Genomic DNA, 24,245 nt, shown 5'->3' with positions numbered 1-24,245 from the left:
TAAAAGCAAAATACTGCAGATGCTGGAAATCTGAAATAAAAATAGAAAATGCTGGAAACACTCCACAGGTCAGGCAGCATCTGTAGAGAGAGAATTCTTTAAACTTTCAGGTCGATGACCTTTTATTGGAACTGATTACCAGATTTTCCATGTTTCCCTTCTGTAACCATTTACCCCTCCCTGAACCCATCTTCTGTTTCTTTACTTGTCCCATTACTAACTCCTTTTGGCTTGTACCATCATCCCTTTTGTCATTTAATCACTCCTGTTATCTTGTTCTTTCTTGACCCTGCCTCTTTTTCTTGGCACTGTACTTGCTTAAAAACTGTTAATTTCTCGCATCTTCCAGTTCTGATGAAAGGTAATTGACCTGGAATGTTTAGTATGTTTCTCTCTTCACAGATGCTGCTTGACCTGCTGAGTGTTTCTTAGTATTTTCTGTTTTTATTTTATATCTAAATGTATCTATCTTATTTTAAAAACCTTTGTCCTTTCTTTCGTATGTTTATGATGTGCAGCATCTAGGAAGCAGAGACAATATTAAGGCAGAATCTAAGACATTGTCAGTGTAAAGTTACTCATTTTTTGTCAAACTGGCTGAAGTCTGCAACACCATAGTGCCATCTAGGGGGAGGATAAAAGTAGCACAATTGAGCAAAAGGAAAATTTTAACTTAAAACTTAGACCTAAGAGCTTCCAATGTCATTTGTGTTTTTTTCCTGTTTTCTTTTTCTATTGCTTCATGACTATCATTATCTGTGCTACATAAGACCGATTCCTTCACATTATACAGATGGAATTCAATACAGAAGATGCTGTATTTAGTGCCAGCATAATGAGAGTGTATCTAGTTTCTTGTATAGCAGTCAAAAGTGTTAAGTTTGATGATCCTCAAAATTGCAAAGTACATATTGTTTGTATTTTTTAGTCAGCTCTATCGAGACACGTAAAGTATGGTTCCGCAATAATGACGTATAATTCCTTAGTGATTTTATTTTGCAGATGATTCATGCATATCTGAATGAATCCGGCAACATCAGCAATGAACTTAAGGACAAAGCTTTATGTTTCTGCCTGGATGAATTTGCAAATTTTCTAAGCCGGTAATTTTTATAATAACATTAAGTATGTCCATTGTAGCCTGCTTTACAGTCATATCTTTACAGCCTCAATTGTACTGGAGATTTTGTACCAGTATTAACTACAAAAAGTTTTCCCAAGGTGCTAATGCAAACTATAATGATTAGAGTATGCTGCTACTAAACCAATATGACAGTTCACCCAGGGACCCAGTTTCAATGTCTGTTTTATACTAAAGGATAGAAAGAAGTTGTACTCCTGCATGGGCAGAGACAATAATTGGGGCTAAAATGCTGTAGCCCTATCAATGACCCATGCTCCCTTTGGGGCCAAATTTTTTTGGAGCAACTTGATTTTTCTAGAGTATCTTAAAAATTCCCATTCTGCACGTTCAATTTGCACCAGTGTAAGTGAGTTAGTTAGGATTTTTTTTAGTTTAGTCTTTTTTTCAAAAGGGGGCGTTACCAGCCATCTACGCCCATTTTGGCCATATAAGCCACTTTGCACAGCTAATAGTTGCTCCAAACTTGCTTAGGCCAGCGTATGTGGCCATTTGTGGTCGCACAGAAAACCCTTATGGAGAGTTAAGAAATCAGCGCAAGTAGGTACTTAATGACTTGACTAAAGAAAATGAATAGAATCAAACCGCTATACAGGACATATGACAAACTTCGCAAAGTTAATTTACTATACAACAGAAGCATTCATGGAAGCTTAAATACAAAAATAAAAGAAGTAGAGACAAAACATATTTACATAATTTTTTCAAAGTATCCAAATAAAAACAGTTATCAACCCCACCCATCCCCAATCTTTCCTCCCCCATCAAAACTCTCTTTTCCCCCCCATTAAAACCTTTCCACCCCCCCCCAATCAAAACCTTCCCACCCCCCCCCCCCCATCAAAACTCTCCTCCTTCTCCCCCCCCCCCCCATCAAAACTCTCCTCACTAAACAAAGCACAACCATCAATAAATAAAAATTAAACTCAAGTCCTACCTCGGCCCAGGAAGTCAGCCGGCTGGCGTGGGAGGCCCCTCAGCCGGGGATAGGTGCGGGACTCTCCATGACATGCAGCAGCCCAGCGCGTGTTGTGAGGCCACTCAGCCTGGGATAGGGGCAGGACATCAGGTCCCACACTGCAGAGGAGCTACTGCGCATGTGCAAAACCTGCAGTGCGTATGCGTTGAGCTGCCGGCACTCTTTTGAGCGCAGAGCCGTAGCTCCACCCCCTAATTGAACTGCCACATTGCTCCAAGCCATGTGAGAGGCCACAGAGCAGCCAGAATGCGGGGCCAACTTTTTGGCGCCGTTTTTATCCTAGGAAGTCGGTGCATCTCACGTGAGTGCGCCGAAAAAATGGGTGGGCCAAATTTGGGCCCATTGAGTGTGGCTTTCCAGTGAGGAGCACAGAAACTCTGAATTATCCTTATTGCAAGATTTTAAATCATGAATGCATGCTTTCAATCTTCTTATAATTTTTATGTTACCTTATTCTGTTTTGTGGAGAATGCCATAACTTTTTCATAAAATAATGGAATCACAGTTGAGTGCCTTGACATAGAATTTACAGCACAGAGACAGGCCATTCAACAACAGTAACATTTATATAGCGCCTTTAACATGGTAAAACGTCCCTAGGCGCTTCACATTAGAGTTACAAAATTAAAAATTTGTCACCGAACCACAAGGAGAAATTAGGGCAGGTGACCAAAAGCTTGGTCAAAGAGGTAGATTTTAAGGAGCATCTTAAAAGAGGAGAGAGAGGTGGCGAGGCAGAGAGGTTTAGACAGGAAATTACAAAGCTTGGAGCCGAGGCAACAGAAGGCATGGCCACCAATGGTTGAGCGATTATAATCAGGGATGCTCAAGAGAGTAGAATTAGAGGAGCGCAGAATTCGGCCCAACTGGTCTGTGCTGGTATTTACGCTCTACACATTGCTCCTCCCACCCTTCTTCATCTAACCCAATCTGCATATCCTTCTGTTCCTTTCTCCCTCATGTACTTCTCTAGGTTCCCCTAAAAGCATATATGTTATTCGTCTCAAGTTCCACATTCTAACCAGGCTCTGGGTAAATACATTTCTCCTGAATTCCCTCTTGGATTTATTAGTGACTATGTTCTATTTATGACCCCTAGTTTTAGACTCTCCCACAAGTGGAAACACCATCCTTACATCTACTCTAGCAAACCCCTTCATAATTTTAAAGACCTCTATTAGGTCACCCTTATCTTTTCTAAAGGAAACAGCCCCGCCTGTTCAGTTTTTACTGATCATTATAACCTCTCAGTTTTGATATCATCTTTGTAAATCTTTTTTGCACCTTCTCCAGTGTCTCTATATCCTTTTTATAATATGGAGACCAGAACTATACACAGTACTCTAAATATGGTCTAGGGAAGGTTCTGTAGAAGTTTGACATTATTTTCTAACTTTTCAATTCTGTTCCTCTAGAAATGAATCCCAGTGCTTTGTTTGCATTTTTTATGGTCTTGTTATCATCAACAACAACAACTTGAATTTATATAGCGCTTTTAAACGTCCCAAGGCCCTTCACAGGAGTGTTATCAGAAACAATTTGATGTGTATTCTTATAAAAAGGGGACAGTTTTGGCCAAAAGATGTAGGTTGGGATTTTGCGGAGGAAGGCGGGTTGGGGATGAGGGGTCTCCGACTTTAATGCAGGGCTTGATTTGCATGTGAGGCTGGCTGGCTGGCTGCAGGCGGGTAGGCCTACAGCTACAGCAAGGCAGAGAGGAAGGGTTTGGTCCAGGGGAAGGATAGGGGGGGTGTCGGCCAGGGATCAGCATGGGGCGGGGCCCAGAAAAGGCATGGGCCCAGGGGCAGCACGGGTCAGCCCACACTGCAATATGTGTGCACATTAGATCTGTGCAGCAGAGCTGGTCTCTAGTCTTCTTGGTTAACCCTTGTCACTGGACCAAGACCAAGCTCTGTCAAGCCCATGTGGTGGCTGGTGTGCAATGGCCACAAGACGTTAAAAAAAATCCATGCACAGGCATCTTCTACCCTTCAATATGCAGTGTGGGATCTGGAATATTAGGTCCTTGAAACACCTGTGAACTAATTGAACTCATCCCTTTTTGTCATGGAAGCAAGTCATCCTTGATTCGAGGGACCGCCTAAGAAGAAGAAGCAAGCACGGGGTGAGGGTAGGCCGAGGATCAGCAGGGGCTTGGGGGCAAGGTGGTGAGGGGCGAGAGGGTCATGGCCAGCCACCAGAGGCTTATGGCTGGTCTCGGCATTATCGGTGCAGTGGGGTCTGGAGGCCTCATGGTGGGAACTAGAGGCCTCGTGAGGGGGTCTCCGATCGTGGGGGTGGGTTAGGCAGGGACCCTGGATCCAGGAGGAGTGTATAAAGGCACTTATCTCCTGAATCCAGCAGTCCCCGCCTCGCTTTAACTACTGGGTTTCACGAATTGTGTGAAACCCGTCCACATGCAGTTAAATTCAAAATGGAGGTTAAAAAAGAGGCTTCCAGTCTCATTATAATATTTAAATTGGCGTTGTGCCTCCTGGGAGCAGGTTGGTCGCTTGGGCATCCCCCAGTCCCGTCCTGCTTGTGTGAAAATCGGAAATGGGTGGGTTGGAGGCGGAATCAGGTCAGGAATCCCATTTTTAACAATTTAACTTCCTCCACACTCCAAATACACCCTTTATTTGGATTAAAATTCTGGATTTTTAACTTTTCTATATTGGAGTTAAATAAGTGACTCCAGCTATCAGAATATTAAAAGTATTCCGTTGAATCATTATTTACTTTGAAATAATTTATTTCATCATTATAAGGGTTAAATATAGTAATGCATAAACCTACTTCTGTCAAGTTTTGCTTTTATATGATTATTGCTTATAGCATACACTTAATATATGTTTTTATTAAAATTAAACTGGCTAATTTTGAATTTTTTTCAAGCTACCAAAAGGACCTGAAGGTCATAAAGATGAGCACTCCAAACCCGCTGCCACTTTTGATAGTAAGCATCAACAACTGTATTAACTTAAGGCAAGTCTTTTTAATCATTGATATAAACAGCATAAACAATTATATAATTATATATTCATGTTAGTTGCACTTTTAAAGAAAGACCTCAGCACTCCATGGCCAATTAAACACTTTTGAAATGTATTCGCTGTAGAAATGTAAGGAAACACAGCAGCCAATTTGGTGCAGTATGGTCCAACAAACACCAATGAGATAAATGGCCAGATAATTTGTTTTTGGTAATATTGGTCTATTTGCAACATCAGATTTCTGATTGGTTTCTTTGGAGGACGACCAGATTTCTGATTGGTCCCCTTATAGGACAAAACACACCCAGCACTTTATGTCAAATGTATAATTAGATCCTGCCTAAGTAATCAAGTACAAAGCTAGGTGAGAATGTAAGTTGTGAGGAGGATGCAAAGAGGCATCAAGGGGATATAGACAGGCTAAGTGAGTGGGCAAGAACATGGCAAATGGAATATAATGTGGAGAAATATGAAGTTATCCACTTTGGTGGGAAAAATAGAAAAGCAGAGTATTAAATGGTGAGAGATTGGGAAATGTTGGTGTTCAGAGGGATCTGGGTGTCCTTGTACACGAATCACGAAGTATTGAGTACAGTTCTGGTCTCCTTACCTAAGGAAGGATATACTTGCTATAGAAGGAGTGCAATGAAGGTTCACGAGACTGATTCCTGGGATGGGATTGTCCTATGAGGAGAGATTGAGTAGAGTAGACTAGATTAGGCTTACATTCTCTAAAGTTTAGAAGAATGAGAATTGATCTCATGGAAATTTACAAAATTCTTACAGGGCTTGACAGGGTAGATGCAGGAAAGGTGTTTCCTCTAGGGGAGTCAAGAACCGGGGTCTCAGAATAAGGGGTAGGCCATTGGGACTGAGATGAAGAGAAATGTCTTCACTCAGGGTGGTGAATCTTTGGAATTCTCTCCCCCATAGGGCTGTGGAGGCTCAGTCGAGTATATTCAAGACAGAGAGCGATAGATTTTTGGATATTAAGGGAATCAAGGGAGATAGTTGAGATAGAAGATCAACCATGATCTTTTTGAATGGTGGAGGAGGTTCAAGGGGCCAAATGGCCTACTCCTGCTCCTATTTGTTATGTTCTTACTTTGCAGCTTGTAATTCGAGCCATTCATTCTGACTGCCAGGCTCCAGACAGAGGTCAGAGAACATACAGGGCTCACCCACGCAGGTTAAGACCCTCTTTCTCTCTCCCACACCCACCCCCCAGAACAAGTGCCTGGCAAACCCTACCCCCAGTTCCTAACCTTTCCCCCTCCTCCCCCCGAGTTTCTGACCTTTTCCCTCCTCAACATGTGCTTTTCCCGCCCCCCCCACCTGCCAAGTTCCTGACCTTTTCTGCCTACCAGGTTTGTGACGTTCCTCCCGCGTTCTTCACCCTCCTCTGCCCCCCCCCCCATCCCAAGTTCCTGACCTTTTCTGCCGACCAGGTTCGTGACGTTCCTCCCGCGTTCTTCACCCTCCTCTGCCCCCCCCCCCCATCCCAAGTTCCTGACCACCTTCCCTGCCCAAGTTCCTCACCTACCAGGATAATGACCTTCTCCCCCAGTCCAGGTTCATGGCCTTCCTCCTCTTTCTCCTCCCCACCCACCCCGGAGTTCCAGACCTTTCCTCTCAACCCTCATTCCCCTCCCTCCTCTGGGTTCCTGACCTTCCCTTCCTCCCCCCCCCCCCCACCCCGCTACAACCATGATTTGTTGACCTTCCCCTGCCCACCAAGTTTCTGATCTTCTACCACCATCCCCATCTCCATCCCCACCTTTCCGATTTCCTGACCTTGCACACCTGCCCAAGTGCCTGACCTTCTACCACCACCACTCACCCAGGTTCCTGACCACCTCCCCTCAACAAATTCCTGACCTCTTTTTCCCCAACCCCTCCCCCCCAGATGGGACACTGTCTGTGTGGGTTACTGATAATAGGTTTATTTGGTATGAAGTGAATAGTGACAGTGTCAACGTGGTGCAGGTGTAAAGAGGTTTGATCACATTCTCGCTATCAACGGCTCAAGCACGTGGGGAGATCCCGTCCGAACTGACCCCCGTCCGGACGGAATTCCTCATCGGCGCCAAACCCCGGAACCTCCCTCGGGGGCCGGCGCCTCACAACTTGAGCCGCCTCGGGGAAATCCCCTCCGTGCCTTTCAGTTCCGCGCGGAGGGGTTTCCTGTACGGGCTGCTCCTGCACACCCTCAACTTTGCCATCCTCGCCGGCCGTCCGGACACGCCATGGCGTACCATCTTGCCGTCCGGAGGAGGCGGGGGTCCCCGATGGAGGGCACTCTACGCAGGGGTCCTCCCACTATTCATCGGGGACTTGGCCTGGAGGGTGGTGCACGGAGCAGTGCCGTGCAACAAATTTTTAAGCCGGTTCACGGACTCCCAGGCCGCCTGCAATTTCTGCGGTCTGGAGGAGTCCGTGTTCCATGTTTTTATGGAATGCACGAGGTTGCAGCCCCTGTTCCATTATTTGAAGGGGCTGCTCCTGAAATTCTGGCTGCACTTCAGTCCCACTCTCCTGATCTTTGGGCACCCTGTGCGGAGGGGAGCGGGTAGGTCCGAAGGCCTCCTCGTAGGACTGCTCCTGGGCACGGCCAAGGGTGCCATCAGCCGGTCCAGGCAGCGGGCGGTCGAGGGGGTCGTTCAACCTGACTGCCTGCCTCTCTTCCGCTCTTACATCCGGTCCAGGGTGTCCTTGGAGATGGAGCACGCGGTGTCCACCGGTACGCTCGCGGCCTTCCGCGAGAGGTGGGCACCGGAGGGACTGGAGTGCATCATCACGCCCGGCAACCAAATTTTAATTTGATTTTACGTTTTAAAGTTAATTTGTTTTAATTGCCGGTGCTTTTAGTGTCCCCTTCCCTTTTATAGGGGGCACTGGGGAAAAATTGTGATTTTAGTGCCCAAAAAAAAAAACAAAAAAAAAAGAAAAAACACAAAAAAAACACAAAAAAGGGGGAAAAAAAAAATGGGCCTTGTAAATGTCTGGAGTGTCACCCAGGTCGGGTGGCACCGTTTAATGTTTTTTTATGTTTTCACAGATAAACTCAAAAGAGTTTCTCGCTATCAACACCCTACCTTCCCCCACTTAGACCTGGATCATGTTCTTTCCCCCGACACACTGTGCTCTCTGTGCACTCCCACCCCCATTGCTACGAACACCTCTCAACTCTCCGCTCTCTCTCACCCTTGCGCACACTCGCGCCCCTCCGATCTCCGCGCGCTCGCTCTCCTCGCTCCCCCACCCCCCCAAGCTTTGCGCTCTCGCTCCCACCCCTCCCCCGAGCGCCGCGCTCTCACTCTCCCATCCAACCCAAGCTCCGCGCCCTCGCACCCCCGTTTCCCCCCCCACCCCCGCCGAGCTCCGTGTTGTCGCTCCCCCGTCCCCCGTACCACCTCCCCCGAGCTCCGTGCTGTCGCTCCACCCCCCCCACCCGAGCTCCGTGCTCTCGCTCCCCCCCCACCCCCCCCCCGAGCTCCGCGCTCTTGCTCGACCCCCCAAGCTCCTCGCTTTCGCTCCCCCATCCCCCACCCCAAGCGCCGCGCTCTTGCTCCGCTCCCCCCCCCCCACAAGCTCCATGCTCTTGCTCCCCCCCCGCCCCGAGCTCCACGCTCTTGCTCTCCTCCCCCCCCACCCCCAAGCTCTTGCTTCCCCCCCCTCCCCGAGCTCCGTGCTCTCGCTTCCCCCCCCGAACTCTGTGCTCTCGCTCCGCTCCCCCCCTCCCCCAAGCTCCACGCCCTCGCTCCCCTCTCCCGCCCCGAGCTCCACGCTCTCGCTCTCCTCCCCCTCCCCGAGCTCCGTGCTCTAGCTCATCCCCCCCCCCCCCGAGCTCCACGCACTCGCTCCCCCCCCCCCCCACCCCCGAGCTCCGAGCTTCTCGCTCTCCTCCGCCCCCCCCCCCGAGCTCCACGCTCTCGCTCTCCTCCCCCCCCCCCCAGGCTCCATGCTCTCGATCCCTGCGCCCCCCCCAAGCTGCGCGCTGTCGCTCTCCCGCCCCCCCCCCCGAGCTCCGCCTTCTCGCAACCCTCCCCCCCCCCCACGAGCTCCATGCTCTATCTGTCTCTCTCTCTCTTCTCCCCACCCCCTGTGATTTCCGCTCTCTCTCTCTCCTCCCCCCCACCCCCCACTTCCGATCACTGTGTTCTCTAGCTCTTGCTGTCGCTCTTGCTCTCTCCCTCTCTCCCTTCCCCCCTCCAATCTCCACTCTCTCTCTTTCCTCACTCCCCCCTCCAATCTCCGCTCTCTCTCTCTCTCTCTCTCTCTCTCTCTCTCTCCCCACACCCCACCCCCCGATCTCTCCTCTCTCGCTCTCTCTCTCGCTCTCGCTCGCTCTCTCTCTCTGTCCTGCCCCCCTCCGATCTCTGATCTCTCTCCCGATCTCTGCTCTCTCTCTCTCTCTCCGATCTCCGCTCTCTCTCTTTCCTCGCCCCCCCCCCCACTCCTATCTCCGCTCGCTCTCTCTCTCCTCCCCCCTCCGATCGGTGGGTGGTTGCATAATTGGCAGACGGGACCAGGCCAGAAACCCATTTTTAACAATTTAACTGTTCCCATGCTCCAAACCCACCTGTTTTTTTAATGGGAAAATCTGGCCTTTATATCTGAATGTGTAAAGCATTCACAACAAAATAGATTGATTAATGGCACAGATGGAAATAAATGAGTTTGATTTAATAACCATTACAAAGATGTGGTTGCAGAGTGACCAAGATTGTGAACTAAATATTCCAGGATACTTGACTTTTAGAAGAGATAGGCAAAATGGAAAATGAGAGTTAGCCCTGATAATAAAGGATGGGATAAATACAGCAGTGAACAAGGATCTTGGCTCAGAATATCAAGATGTAGAATCAGTTTGCGTGTCGCTAAGAAACAACAAGATGCAGAAAACACTAGTGGGTGTAGTTTATAGGCCCCCAAACAGTCATTGTAATGAGAGGAAGAGTATAAACCAGGAAATTAGAGGTGCATGTAGCATGGGGACTTTGATTTTCATATAGACTGGGCAAACCAAATCTGCAGTAATAATGTGGAGGATGAGTTCATGAAATGTATTCAAGATCGTTTTCTAGATCAGTATGTTGAGGAACCAACTCGGGAACAGGCTATTTTAGATATCGTATTGTGCAATGAGACATGGCTAATTAATAGCCTTGTAGTATAGGAGCCTCTGGGGAAGAGTGATCATAATATAATATAATTTTATATTGAGTTTGAGAGTAACTTAGTTAAGTTCGAAACTAGGATCTTAAATCTGAACAAAGCAAGCTCCATAGGTATGAAAGGCGAGTTGGCTAAAGTGGGTTGGGAAATGAGATTAGAAGATATGATGGTAGATAAGCAATGAAATAATTCATAATTCACAACGAATATACATTCACTTAAAGAATTAAAACCCCACCAGAGAAATGATCCAACCGCAACTAACAAGAAAAGTTAAAGATAGTATTAAAAGAAGAGGCTTATAACCATGCCAAAAATAATAGTAAGCCTGAAGATTGGGAAGATTTTAGAATTCAGCAATGGAGAGCCAGAAGATTGATAGAGAAAATAGAATTTGAAAGTAAACTAGCAAGAGACGTAAAAACAGATTTTAAATGCTTCTATGGGTATGTAAAAAGGGAAGAGAGTAGCGAAAGTCAATGTGGGTCCCTTACAAGCAGAGACAGGAAACATTTTGATGGGGAATAAGGAAATGGCAAACATTAAACAAATACTTTGGGCTGGATTTCTGGCTCCCTTGCACCTCTGGTAGCACCCCAGAGGGGCGGTAAAGGGTGTTTTAAGGCGTAACGGTGCGCGGCCAGCTTTTACCACCCGGTCGTCAAATAGGGCTCAGGGTTTGTGGCGGTGCAAAAACTTACTGCCCCGCCATCATCGTGCAACACTCTGCTAGTGCCCCGGCTGCAAAATTGAGCCCTATGCTGCATTATACACCCGCCCCAAAAGGCGCCTGAAAATCCAGACGGCTCCATTGTCCAATAGGCGGTATTTGCCACGTATTTAAATTGAGGGAGAAGGATCCTACATCGCATTGATGGCAACGTTCGTGCACAGCATGCTGCGTGAAGGTGTGACTTGCAAGCGGCAGTTTAGCCTGCCATTACAGTGTCCTTCCAACTTCAGCTTCAGTGAGAGAATTTAATGGGGACATTACTAGTTCGCCAGCGTATCATGCTCCATGCTATTGCTAGGCAGCGACAAGATAGAAGAAGAGCTCATGGCCACGTCAGCCAACGGATGAGGAGAGGCCGAAGATGTCTGGGGGGAGGGCTTACCATCCACGGGTTTACAGGCCAAAACTCATACCTCCAGCTCTCTGCAGAGCAGTGCATGTGAAGGCTGTGCTTCCGAAAGAAAGTGCTGACAGAGATATGCTATCTCCGAAGAGAGACCTACAACCTTGCAGCACCAACAAGACTGTACTGCCCGTTGCAGTGAAGGTGACTGTGGCACTGGCCTTCCATGCTTCCAGCTACTTCCAGGCAGCAGCAGAGGATATCTCTCAGTGCGTTGCATTCGCCACATCACAAAGACTCTGTACTTCCACAGAATGGACTTCATAAAGCTCCCAATGAGTGGGCATGTGGGTTTGGCAGAATTGCAGGCTTCCCGCGGGTTCAAGGAGCCATTGATTGCACACGCATGGCCTTGCGAGCATCATTCCACAATGCAGAGGTATTCAGAAACCGAAAGGGATACCACTCCCTAAATGTGAAGCTGGTGTGCGATCACGCGCAGCACATCCTCAGTGAATGCCCACTATCCAGGGAGTGCACATGATGCTTTCATCTTACGTGAGGGCATCGTGTCATGATTATTTCAGCCACCAAGGGGACGGCGTGGCTGACTGCTCGAGGACAAAGGATATGGCCTAGCCACCTAGCTCATGACCCCGCACTGCAACCCACCCACAGAAGCGGTGTAGCGCTATAATGAGAACCATGCAGCCACCCGCAGCATAATGGAACAATTGGGGTGCTCAAGCAGCGATTCCGATGCCTGGACTACTCTGGAGGCAGCCTTCACTACTGCCCTTAACAGGTCTCTGAATTAATTGTGGAGTGCTGGCCATCATGAGGGGCCAGGCACTGCCAGTGGGGATTGCAGGCCCACCTCAGGAGGATGATGAAGAGGAGCCTGGCGAGGCCCTGATTGGACAGCCACACCATCCACAGGGGAGACCATGTGGAGATGCTGCCGGACCAAGAGCTGCACATTGCCAGCTCATAATGGACCGGTTTACTTGAATGGAGGAAGCTGAGGGATGCAGCTAGCACTGGCCATGCTATGTGCCACCATAAAGGCACATCTCCAGTGAACTTTGGAATGATACACACGACACCAATGGCAAACGGTCAAAGTGACACTTTACTGCAACAAAGTAACAAACAGATCCCCCCCCCCCACCCCACCACAAAGGAAAACCCAACAATAAACAGCGTTCTGCTGCAAGGCACTCAAGAACAATGAATTGCATTAATTCAACCTGGGTGTCATGGTACATCAGTCATTGAGAGTTGGCATACAGGCACAGCAGACGGTGAAGAAGGCAAATGGCATGTTGGCCTTCATAGCGAGGGGATTTGAGTATAGGAACAGGGAGGTCTTAATACAGTTGTACAGGGCCTTGGTGAGGCCATGCCTTGAATATTGTGTAGTTTTGGTCTCCTAATCTGAGGAAGGATGTTCTTGCTATTGAGGGAGTGCAGCAAAGGTTCACCAGACTGATTCCCGGGATGACAGGACTGACTTATGAAGAAAGACTGGATCGACTAGGCTTATATTCAATGGAATTTAGAAGAATGAGAGAGGATCTCATAGAAACATATAAAATTCTGACGGGATTGGGCAGGTTGGATGCAGGAAAAATTTTCCCAATGTTGGGAAAGTCCAGAACCAGGAGTCACAATCTAAGGATAAGGGGTAAGCCATTTAGGACCGAGATGAGGAGAAACGTCTTCACTCAGAGTTGTGAGCATGTGGAATTCCCTACCACAGAAAGTTGTTGAAGCCAATTCAAAAGGGAGTTAGATATGGCCCTTACGGCTAAAGGGATCAAGGGGCATGGAGAGAAAGCAGGAATGGGGTACTGAAGTTGCATGATCAGCCATGATCATATTGAATGGTGGTGCAGGCTCGAAGGGCCGAATGGCCTACTTCTGTACCTATTTTCTATGTTTCTATGTTAACTATTTACATGAGTCATAATGATACATAATGAAACAGTTAATTCAGAGACCATGGTCCAGAACTTAAAGAAGGGTAACTTTGAAGGTATGAGGCGTGAATTGGCTAGGATAGATTGGCGAATGATACTTAAGGGGTTGACTGTGGATGGGCAATGGCAGACATTTAGAGACCGCATGGATGAACTACAACAATTGTACATTCCTGTCTGTCGTAAAAATAAAAAAGAGAAGGTGGCTCAACCGTGGCTATCAAGGGAAATCAGGGATAGCATTAAAGCCAAGGAAGTGGCATACAAATTGGCCAGAAATAGCAGAGAACCCGGGGACTGGGAGAAATTTAGAACTCAGCAGAGGAGGACAAAGGGTTTGATTAGGGCAGGGAAAATGGAGTACGAGAAGAAGCTTGCAGGGAACATTAAGACGGATTGCAAAAGTTTCTATAGATATGTAAAGAGAAAAAGGTTAGTAAAGACAAACGTAGGTCCCCTGCAGTCAGAATCAGGGGAAGTCATAACGGGGAACAAAGAAATGGCGGACCAATTGAACAAGTACTTTGGTTCGGTATTCACTGAGGAGGACACAAACAACCTTCCGGATATAAAAGGGGTCGGAGGGTCTAGTAAGGAGGAGGAACTGAGGGAAATCCTTATTAGTCGGGAAATTGTGTTGGGGAAATTGATGGGATTGAAGGCCGATAAATCCCCAGGGCCTGATGGACTGCATCCCAGAGTACTTAAGGAGGTGGCCTTAGAAATAGTGGATGCATTGACAGTCATTTTCCAACATTCCATTGACTCTGGATCAGTTCTTATCGAGTGGAGGGTAGCCAATGTAACCCCACTTTTTAAAAAAGGAGGGAGAGAGAAAACAGGGAATTATAGACCGGTCAGCCTGACATCGGTAGTGGGTAAAATGATGGAATCAATTATTAAGGATGTCATAGCAGTGCATTTGGAAAGAGGTAATATGATAGGCCCAAGTCAGCATGGATTTGTGAAAGGGAAATCATGCTTGACAAATCTTTTGGAATTTTTTGAGGATGTTTCCAGTAGAGTGGACAAGGGAGAACCAGTTGATGTGGTATATTTGGACTTTCAGAAGGCTTTCGACAAGGTCCCACACAAGAGATTAATGTGCAAAGTTAAAGCACATGGGATTGGGGGTAGTGTGCTGACATGGATTGAGAACTGGTTGTCAGACAGGAAGCAAAGAGTAGGAGTAAATGGGGACTTTTCAGAATGGCAGGCAGTGACTAGCGGGGTACCGCAAGGTTCTGTGCTGGGGCCCCAGCTGTTTACACTGTACATTAATGATTTAGACGAGGGGATTAAATGTAATATCTCCAAATTTGCGGATGACACTAAGTTGGGTGGCAGTGTGAGCTGCGAGGAGGATGCTGTGAGGCTGCAGAGCGACTTGGATAGGTTAGGTGAGTGGGCAAATGCATAGCAGATGAAGTATAATGTGGATAAATGTGAGGTTATCCACTTTGGTGGTAAAAACAGAGAGACAGACTATTATCTGAATGGTGACAGATTAGGAAAAGGGCAGGTGCAAAGAGACCTGGGTGTCATGGTACATCAGTCATTGAAGGTTGGCATGCAGGTACAGCAGGCGGTTAAGAAAGCAAATGGCATGTTGGCCTTCATAGCGAGGGGATTTGAGTACAAGGGCAGGGAGGTGTTGCTACAATTGTACAGGGCCTTGGTGAGGCCACACCTGGAGTATTGTGTACAGTTTTGGTCTCCTAACCTGAGGAAGGACATTCTTGCTATTGAGGGAGTGCAGCGAAGGTTCACCAGACTGATTCCCGGGATGGCGGGACTGACCTATCAAGAAAGACTGGATCAACTGGGCTTGTATTCACTGGAGTTCAGAAGAATGAGAGGGGACCTCATAGAAACGTTTAAAATTCTGACGGGGTTAGACAGGTTAGATGCAGGAAGAATGTTCCCAATGTTGAGGAAGTCCAGAACCAGGGGACACAGTCTAAGGATAAGGGGGAAGCCATTTAGGACCGAGATGAGGAGGAATTTCTTCACCCAGAGAGTGGTGAACCTGTGGAATTCTCTACCACAGAAAGTTGTTGAGGCCAATTCACTAAATATATTCAAAAAGGAGTTAGATGAAGTCCTTACTACTAGGGGAATCAAGGGGTATGGTGAGAAAGCAGGAATGGGGTACTGAAGTTGCATGTTCAGCCATGAACTCATTGAATGGCGGTGCAGGCTAGAAGGGCCGAATGGCCTACTCTTGCACCTATTTTCTATGTTTCTATGTTTCTATCTCCAAAACTTTGTCTGTCACCTCAATGGGACTTGCCCTGAACTTTGCCCCCCCATTTTCCTTCATCCCGTACCCATGTCTGTTGTTTCTCCTCAATGAGGTCTCCGTGCCTACAGCAAGGGTGCTTGAGGGCTACTGTGTAAACTGTGCAGACAGCCTAGGATGATGCCCTGGACCTAGAAGGCCCAACTGCGGACTGCTGCACCTCAGCATTGATGGCAGCAGTCTCCACTGGATCAGGAGTGAACCGCGTTGGGTGCCAGGTCGGAGAGTCAGTGGTGGGAGCCGGAATACTATCATCTTGAGGAAAGACAGCTGCTTCCATTTCCTGGGGACCACTGACACCCACACGGCGCTGGGACTCAGCATCCGGAGCACGATGTGTGACCACAACTTGCTAGCCTGCTTCAGCACTGTCACTTCCCTGTTAGACAGTGGGGAGGGACAAAGTTAATTCGGAAACTAGGGTCCTGAACTTAAGGAAAGGTAACTTCGACGGTATGAGGTGCGAATTGGCTAGAACAGACTGGCAGAGGATACTTAAAGGGTTGACAGTGGATAAGCAATGGCAAACATTTAAAGATCACATGGAACTTCAGCAATTGTACATCCCTGTCGGGAGTAAAAATAAAACAGGGAAGGTGGCTCAACCATGGCTAACAAGGGAAATTAAGGATAGTGTTAAAACCAAGGAAGAGGCATATAAATTGACTAGAAAAAGCAACAAACCTGAGGACTGGGAGAAATTTAGAATTCAACAGAGGAGGACTAAGGGTTTAATTAGGAGGGGGAAAATAGAGCATGAAAGTTAACTTGCAGGGAACATAAAAACTGACTGCAAAAGCTTCTATAAATATGTGAAGAGAAAAAGATTAGTGAAGACAAACGTAGGTCCCTTGCAGTCAGATTCAGGTGATTTATAATGGGGAACAAAGAATTGGCAGACCAATTAAACCAATACAAATAACCTTCCGAATGTACTAGGGGACAGTGGGTCTAGTGAGAATGAGGAACTGAAAGATATCCTTTTTCGGCGGGAAATTGTGTTAGGGAAATTGATTGGATTAAAGGCTGATAAATCCCTGGGTCCTGATCGTCTGCATCCCAGAGTACTTAAGGAAGTGGCCCTAGAAATAGTGGATGCATTGGTAATCATTTTCCAACAATCTATCGACTCTGGATCAGTTCTTATGGACTGGAGGGTAGCTAATGTAACGCCACTTTTTAAAAAAGGAGGGAGAGAGAAAGCGGGTAATTATTGACCAGTTAGCCTGACATCAGTAGTGGGGAAAATGTTGGAATCAATCATTAAGGATGAAATAGCAGCCCATTTGGAAAGCAGTGACAGAATCGGACCGATTCAGCATGGATTTATGAAAGGGAAATCATGTTTGACGAATCTTCTGGAATTGTTTGAGGATGTAACTAGTAGAGTGGACAAGGGAGAACCAGTGGATGTGGTGTATTTGGACTTTCAAAAGGCTTTTGACAAGGTCCCGCACAAGAGATTGGTGTACAAAATCAAAGCGCATGGTATTGGGGGTAATGTACTAACATGGATAGAGAACTGGTTGGCAGACAGGAAGCAGAGAGTCGGGCTAAACGGGTCCTTTTCAGAATGGCAGGCAGTTACTAGTGGGGTGCCGCAGGGCTCAGTGCTGGGACCCCAGCTCTTTACAATATACATTAACGATTTGGATGAAGGAGTAGAGTGTAATATCTCCAAGTTTACAGATGACACTAAACTGGGTGGCGGTGTGAGCTGTGAGGAGGACGCTAAGAGGCTGCAGGGTGACTTGGACAGGTTAGGTGAGTGGGCAATTACATGGCAGATGCAGTATTTTGTGGATAAATGTGAGGTTATCCATTTTGGGGGCAAAAACACGAAGGCAGAATATTATCTGAATGGCGGCAGACTAGAAAAAGGGGAGGTGCAACGAGACCTGGGTGTCATGGTTCATCAGTCACTGAAAGTGGGCACGCAGGTACAGCAGGCAGTAAAGAAGGCAAATAGTATGTTGGCCTTCATAGCTAAGGGATTTGAATATAGGAGCAGGGAGGTCTTACTGCAGTTGTACAGGGCCTTAGTGAGGCCTCACCTGGAATATTGTGTTAAGTTTTGGTCTCCTAGTCTGAGGAAGGACATTCTTGCTATTGAGGGAGTGCAGCGAAGGTTCACCAGACTGATTCCAGGGATGGTTGGGGTGTCATATGAGGAGAGACTGGATCAACTGGGCCTTTATTCATTGGCGTTTAGAAGGATGAGCGGGGATCTCATTAAAAACATATAAGATTCTGACGGGACTGGACAGGTTAGATGCGGGAAGAACGTTCTCGATGTTGGGGAAGTCCAGAACCAGGGGACATAGTCTTAGGATAAGGGGTAGGCCATTTAGGACTGAGATGAGGAGAAACTTCTTCACTCAGAGTTGTTGACCTGTGGAATTCCCTGCCGCAGAGAGTTGTTGATGCCAGTTCATTGGATATATTCAAGAGGGAGTTAGATATGGCCTTTACGGTTAAGGGGATCAAGGGGTATGGAGAGAAAACAGGAAAGGGGTACTAAGGGAATGATCGGCCATGATCTTATTGAATGGCGGTGCAGGCTCGAAGGGCCGAATGGCCTACTCCTGCACCTATTTTCTATGTTTCTATGTTTCTACGTTACCCATGAACTTGAGGTACATTTCCGTGTTCTTCCTGGACATAGCCGCCAAGTCCTGATCCACATGTGCCTGTCTCTGAGCAGGACTACTGTTCCAACTCGCCCTCCGGGGAGCTGGCCTCAGAGTTTCCCCTCCTGCTGGACGTTGCTGTAGACCACTGGGGCCAAGAGCCTCAGTCATCAAACTCCTCGAAATCACCATCCTCCCCTGATGTTGTGTCCCACACGGTGGGACTGATGGGGGGGGTCTCACGCTCATGGAGCACACTGCCCTCACCTCCCTCGTCATCTCCCCCGAGGTCAGATGTGGACACCTCACTGGAAGGCTGCTGCGCTTCTGGCTGGAAATCTGCAAGCACAAAACAACAGACGAGTGGTTAGCGATGGGAGGGGACAAGCAGATAAGGAGAAGGTAGCATTGAACATGTCTATGTAATGGGGCTCAAGGAATTCACAAATTCCATTCACAAACAGTCACTATCCGTAGGGGGCTCGGCCTCACTGCTGGCCACCGTGCGACCTAGGCTGCCCATGAGGGCCGACACTCTGCTCCACCTCGGTCAACTCAGGCAGATCAGGATGTCCGCCTCCAGATAAGAACATAAGAACAAGGAGCAGGAGTAGGAATTTTATAAGATCATGGTTGATCTGATCATGAACTCAACTCCACTTCCCTGTCCGCTCCCCATAACCCATTATTCCTTTATTGTTCAAAAATCTGTCTATCTCCGCCTTAAATATATTCAATGACCCAGCCTCCACAACTCTCTGGGGCAGAGAATTTCATAGATTTACAACCCCCTGAGTGAAGAAATGCCTCCTCATCTCAGTTTTAAATGGGTGGCCCCTTATTCTGTGACTATGTCCCCTAGTTTTAGTTTCCCCTATGAGTGGAAATATGCTCTCTGCATCCACCTTGTCGAGCCCACTCATCTTATATGTTTTGATAAAGATCACTTCTCATTCTTCTGAACTCCAATGAGTATAGACCCAGCCTACTCAACCTATCTTCATAAGTTAACCCCCTCATCTCCGGAATCAACCTAGTGAACCTTCTCTTGACAGCCTTCAATGCAATTATATCCTTCCTTAAATATGGAGACCAAAACTGTACACAGTACTCTAGGTGTGGCCTTACCAATACCCTGTACAGTTGCAGCAGGATGTCTCTGCTTTTATACTCTCTCCTCCTTGCAATAAAGGCCAACATTTCATTTGCCTTCCTGATTACTTGCTGTAACTGCATGCTAACTTTTTGTGTTTCCCCCAGGTCCCTCTCTACAGCAGAACTTTGCAATTTTTCTCCATTTAAATTATAATTTGCTTTTCTCTTTTTTCTGCCAAAGTAGATAATCTCGCATTTTCCCACATTATACTCCATCTGCCAAATTTTTGCCCATTCACTTAGCCTGTCTATATCCCTTTGCAGATTCTTTGTGTCCTCCTCACAATTTGCTTTCCCACCCATTTTTGTATCATCAGCAAACTTGGTTACATTACACTTGGTCCCTTCATCCAAGTCATTAATATAGATTGCAAATAATTGAGGCCCCAGCACCAATCCCTGCGACACCCCACTAATTACTGTTTGCCAACCGGAAAATGACCCATTTATCCTGACTCTCTCTTTTCTGTTAGTTAGTCAATCATCTATCCATGCTAATATATTACACCCAACCCCATGAACTTTTATCTTGTGCAGTAAAATTTTATGTGGCACCTTATCGAATGCCTTCTGGAAATCCAAATACACCACATCCATTGGTTCTCCCTTATCCATCCTGCTCGTTACATCCTGAAAGAACTCCAGCAAATTTGTCAAACATGATTTCCCTTTCATAAAATCATGCTGACTCTACTTCATTGAATTATGCTTTTCCAAATGTCCTGCTACTGCTACCTTAATAATGGACTCCGGCATTTTCCCAACGACAGATGTTAGGCTAACTGGTCTATAATTTCCTGCTTTTTTTCTGCCTCCTTTTTTAAATAGGGATGTTACATTTGCGGTTTTCCAATCCGCTGGGACCTTCCCAGAATCCAGGGAACTATCTCTGCAGCCACTTCTTTTAGGACCCTAGGATGCAAGCCATCAGGCCCAGGGCGGAAGAGACATCTCCAGGCGACCAAGACAGCCTGGTTGCAGATTGCAGAGGAGGTCACAAGCAGGGATGTGTTCAGGCGGACCTGGGTGTCATGCCACAAATGATTCAATGATTCAATGATCTCATTAGACCAGGAAACGTTAATACAAAGTCACACTCAACTGCATCCTGCTGTGCCACTCATCACATCCCCATCACTCTGCCTTTCCAACCCTACTCCTGCACATCCTTACTCACACCAACATACCTTGCACCTCCACCCACTCCTCTCATCCTATCTATATACTGCAAGTGTTAATAAATGCCTAGTGCCCTGTTACACAGTTCTTTGATGTCAGGATTTATAAGAACAAAATTGCACAGCACAGGGTTTTTGGCTCAACCAAGATTTGTTTGTTTTATTGAACACACACACACACACACACACACACACACACACACACACACAACTACCTCTCTGTATAAATCACTATGATCTACGTGAGACTAACAAACCCCTATGAAAAGGTCATTTGCATTGGCACAACTTGACACAGTTAAACCCGTTTGCGATTTGACTGTTACATATAAAGTTACCCAGACTGAAACACAAAACCATTCTTTACCAGTTTTGTCAGACGTTCAGGTAATGGCGGGATATCATACCCAAAATGTGATATATAATCTTGGAGGTTTGCTAAAATGCTCACTAAGATTTACTGAGGTGTGATCTGAAGTAGGGATAATCCTTTCCTGTGCCACTTCAACCTCTATCGGGGGTGTACAACAAAAGGTTGAGTCATGTACTGTACACTTTGTATCATTGTTACCCTATACTGATTCGCACTGGTGGTGACACAGTAGGTTCTGTTACCCTCATAAGCAGCCTGGGGCGGGACGTGGCTCTGAGCCATCACCTCCATAGTACAGTTGATCGGTTGTGCACTTTCAGATTCAAATCCGGTCGGTCGAACACATTCAGGTGATGTGGACACAACACCACATGTGCATTCCTTTCCTGACATCCCTTCAGATCGGTGCCGGTCATGGAATTTCCCCACTTAATCACATACAGAGGCATTCCTGAATGTTATTTGTGTCTTCCTTCGTGAAGACAGAACCAAAGTATTTGTTCAATTGGTCTGCCATTTCTTTGTTCCCCATTATAAATTCACCCGATTCTGACTGCAAGGGACCTACATTTGCCTTCACTAATCTTTTTCTCTTCACATATCTATAGAAGCTTTTGCAGTCAGTTTTTATGTTCCCAGCAAGCTTCCTCTCATACTCTATTTTCCCCCTCCTAATTAAACCCTTTGTCCTCCTCTGCTGAATTCTAAATTTCTCCCAGTCTTCAGGTTTGCTGCTTTTTCTGGCAAATTTATATGCCTCTTCCTCGGATTTAACACTATCCTTAATTTCCCTTGTTAGCCACGGTTGAGCCAGCTTCCCCGTTTTATTTTTACTCCAGAAAGGGATATACACTCCTTGCTCCAGTGTCCTGTTCTCCCACAGCTAAAGCATGTCTGGGATCTGTCCACATTACCCCCCACCCCCTTCCTGCTTCCATTCTTTTCTACCATCCATGCTTCCCTTCATCTCGTGCACTTTTCCTTTTTGTCTATTCCCTCCTCCCTCCCCCCCCCCCCCCCCCCCCCGGTCGAATTTAAAAGCCAGAGTCAGTTTCCTTAACACGCCTGGCTTTATTATTAACATCCTCTGGGTCAAACAATAATTCTGCCCTAACCCTGATCCTTGGCAAGCTGTTAGCCACTAGAGTCCTCAACCAATGATTTCTGGGAGCCCCTAACAACTGTGCTCGGGTTAGATTTTCCCCCCATTGCCTTCAGATACACAGGCCATAACCTGTCTGCAAATGCATCCGGAACTTCACCAGCCAGCTGTTTGGTCTGCTCGACCTGCAAGAATGGGCTGCCTTGGCTATGTCCCAGCACCATTAAAATTTCATCCTTTACCCCATCCAGAGTACCACCTCCTAATGTAGTGGCTGCCGACAAATCCTGGTATAGCTTCCCATCTAGGGAGAACAGTATCATCTTTCTCATGTCACCGTCGTTAAAATTATTGATCCTCCTATCTGCTCTACTTTGACAAAATGAACAGAGGCATCCCCTTCATGCTTCAGTTTTGGCACACTGGCCAGCATTTCCTGCAACTGGAGGGATGTATATGGGAGCACATAATCACTCTGCAATCGGCCCTGACCACTGCCTTGTGGGGGTGGACTGAACTTTTGCTGTCGCAGGGGACACATCGGTCCCAATGCTTAAGGAGCCTGCTGACCCTCACTATCCTGGGTCCCATCATTGGGCTACTTTTTCTCCTCCGCTTCCAAGTTTACCCCAAGTTCCCCTGGTGCCATGAGACAAGCCATACCCTTGGCCCCGGATAATGCCAGGATCAACTTACAGATTTTTTCATTACAAGGCCCATGATCAGCCTCTTCATATACCCTGTTTTTGGCTACCCCGCATACCACCTTTATAGCTTTTAACTGATCCTCAGCCTTGTCAGCTCTCTCTGAGTTCCTATTTCCTTCCTCATGCTGAGCCTGACACTGCCTTCTACTTTCGGTAGCCTGACATTTCAGGTATTCTATCATGTTTCTAGTCGTTTCTTCCTGCGCTTTCTTTTCCTGCCTTTCAGTGCTCAAATCTGCTGCCAGCCGGTTCACTACAACCGATCTCCTGCCCGACATTCTGATTCCTGTTTCTCCTTTTCTAAATGCTCAACTTGCTCTGTGAGTATCTGAATTTGTTTCTTCATACATATTAGATGTCATGTATTCAACCAGCATTGTAACCCATGTATAAACTGACCTAAGTTGTACGCCGTGAGAACACTGACCACTAGGTGGGAGACACTTCTAACCTGGACCTTCAGGTATAAAAGGGGAAGCTCCACCCACTTCCTGCACTTGAGTGCTAAGGAATAAAGGACAGGTCACAGATTGACCTTCTCTCAAGCATGGGCCTCGTGTGCATTTATACTGTATAGTAAGGACGTATCAATGGCGACGAGAAACAGTGATTTAAACCATGCAAGCATGGCCACTAGCAGAACAGACGAGAGGTACTGTGTTAAGGAATGGTTGGGACAGAGATTCAACATTGTTAAAGCAGCACACAATTCTCCAGGCAGACAAGGGCAGTCGGGCATGCCCCAACATGTAGTCGCACCCAGAGGGGGAGTTCGACAGAGACAATGGCAAGCTGAACGGTGATTCACGCCATTGCAAGGGACAATGCGACCAGTAATGGGGCCATCAACACCTGTTAATGGCGCATTCAAGGGCAATAACAGGGGCAGTCAGGGACGATCGACTGGCAAGGGACCTTTTGTTTCAAACCGCAATTCATGCTGGAGGCATGGAGGCATACACTCAGCCGGAGTTTGCAAAGATGAGCAAAATACCTGCAGAAATTGCAGAAATGGACGCTGGGGAAAATCGCTGGAAGCTGAAGTTCAGCGAGTTCATGTGGAGCACGTATACAGTTCATACACCAGGACGCCACCGATAATGATGAAAGTGCTCCTCAATGGCATCCCAGTATCAATCGAGCTAGACACGGGAGCCAGCCAGTCTCTGATGGGTATCAAACAGTTCGAAAAGTTGTGGGTGTCCAAGGCCAGGAGGCCAAAATTATCGGCGATTGACGCACAGCTACGGACTTGCACAAAGCAGATCATTCCAGTGCTAGGCAGCGCCACGGTAGTCATGACCCACAAAGATTCGGAGAACAGACTGCCACTCTGGATTGTCCTGGGGGACGGTCCCACACTACTGGGGAGGAGTTGGCTTGCTGTCATGAACTGGAAATGGAGCGATGTCAATGCAATTTCCTCTGTGGAGCGAGTATCATGCTCAC

At 47.1% G+C, this 24,245-nt stretch overlaps 1 protein-coding gene across 1 annotated transcript in view; it reads left to right on the top strand.

Moving 5' to 3' along the window:
• The window catches only part of LOC139262771 (exocyst complex component 3-like), a 259,308-nt gene that overhangs the window by 213,667 nt on the left and 21,396 nt on the right, over positions 1 to 24,245 (top strand). The window contains exons 7-8 of the mRNA XM_070877921.1: positions 1,003 to 1,103; positions 5,016 to 5,105. Coding sequence (XP_070734022.1) covers positions 1,003 to 1,103; positions 5,016 to 5,105 — 191 coding nt within the window. The remainder of the gene's footprint in view (positions 1 to 1,002; positions 1,104 to 5,015; positions 5,106 to 24,245) is intronic.

The sequence above is a fragment of the Pristiophorus japonicus genome, chromosome 4 (genome assembly GCF_044704955.1).
Source record: "Pristiophorus japonicus isolate sPriJap1 chromosome 4, sPriJap1.hap1, whole genome shotgun sequence".
NCBI classification, from domain to species: domain Eukaryota; kingdom Metazoa; phylum Chordata; class Chondrichthyes; family Pristiophoridae; genus Pristiophorus; species Pristiophorus japonicus.
This window is presented reverse-complemented; position numbering and strand designations above follow the sequence as displayed.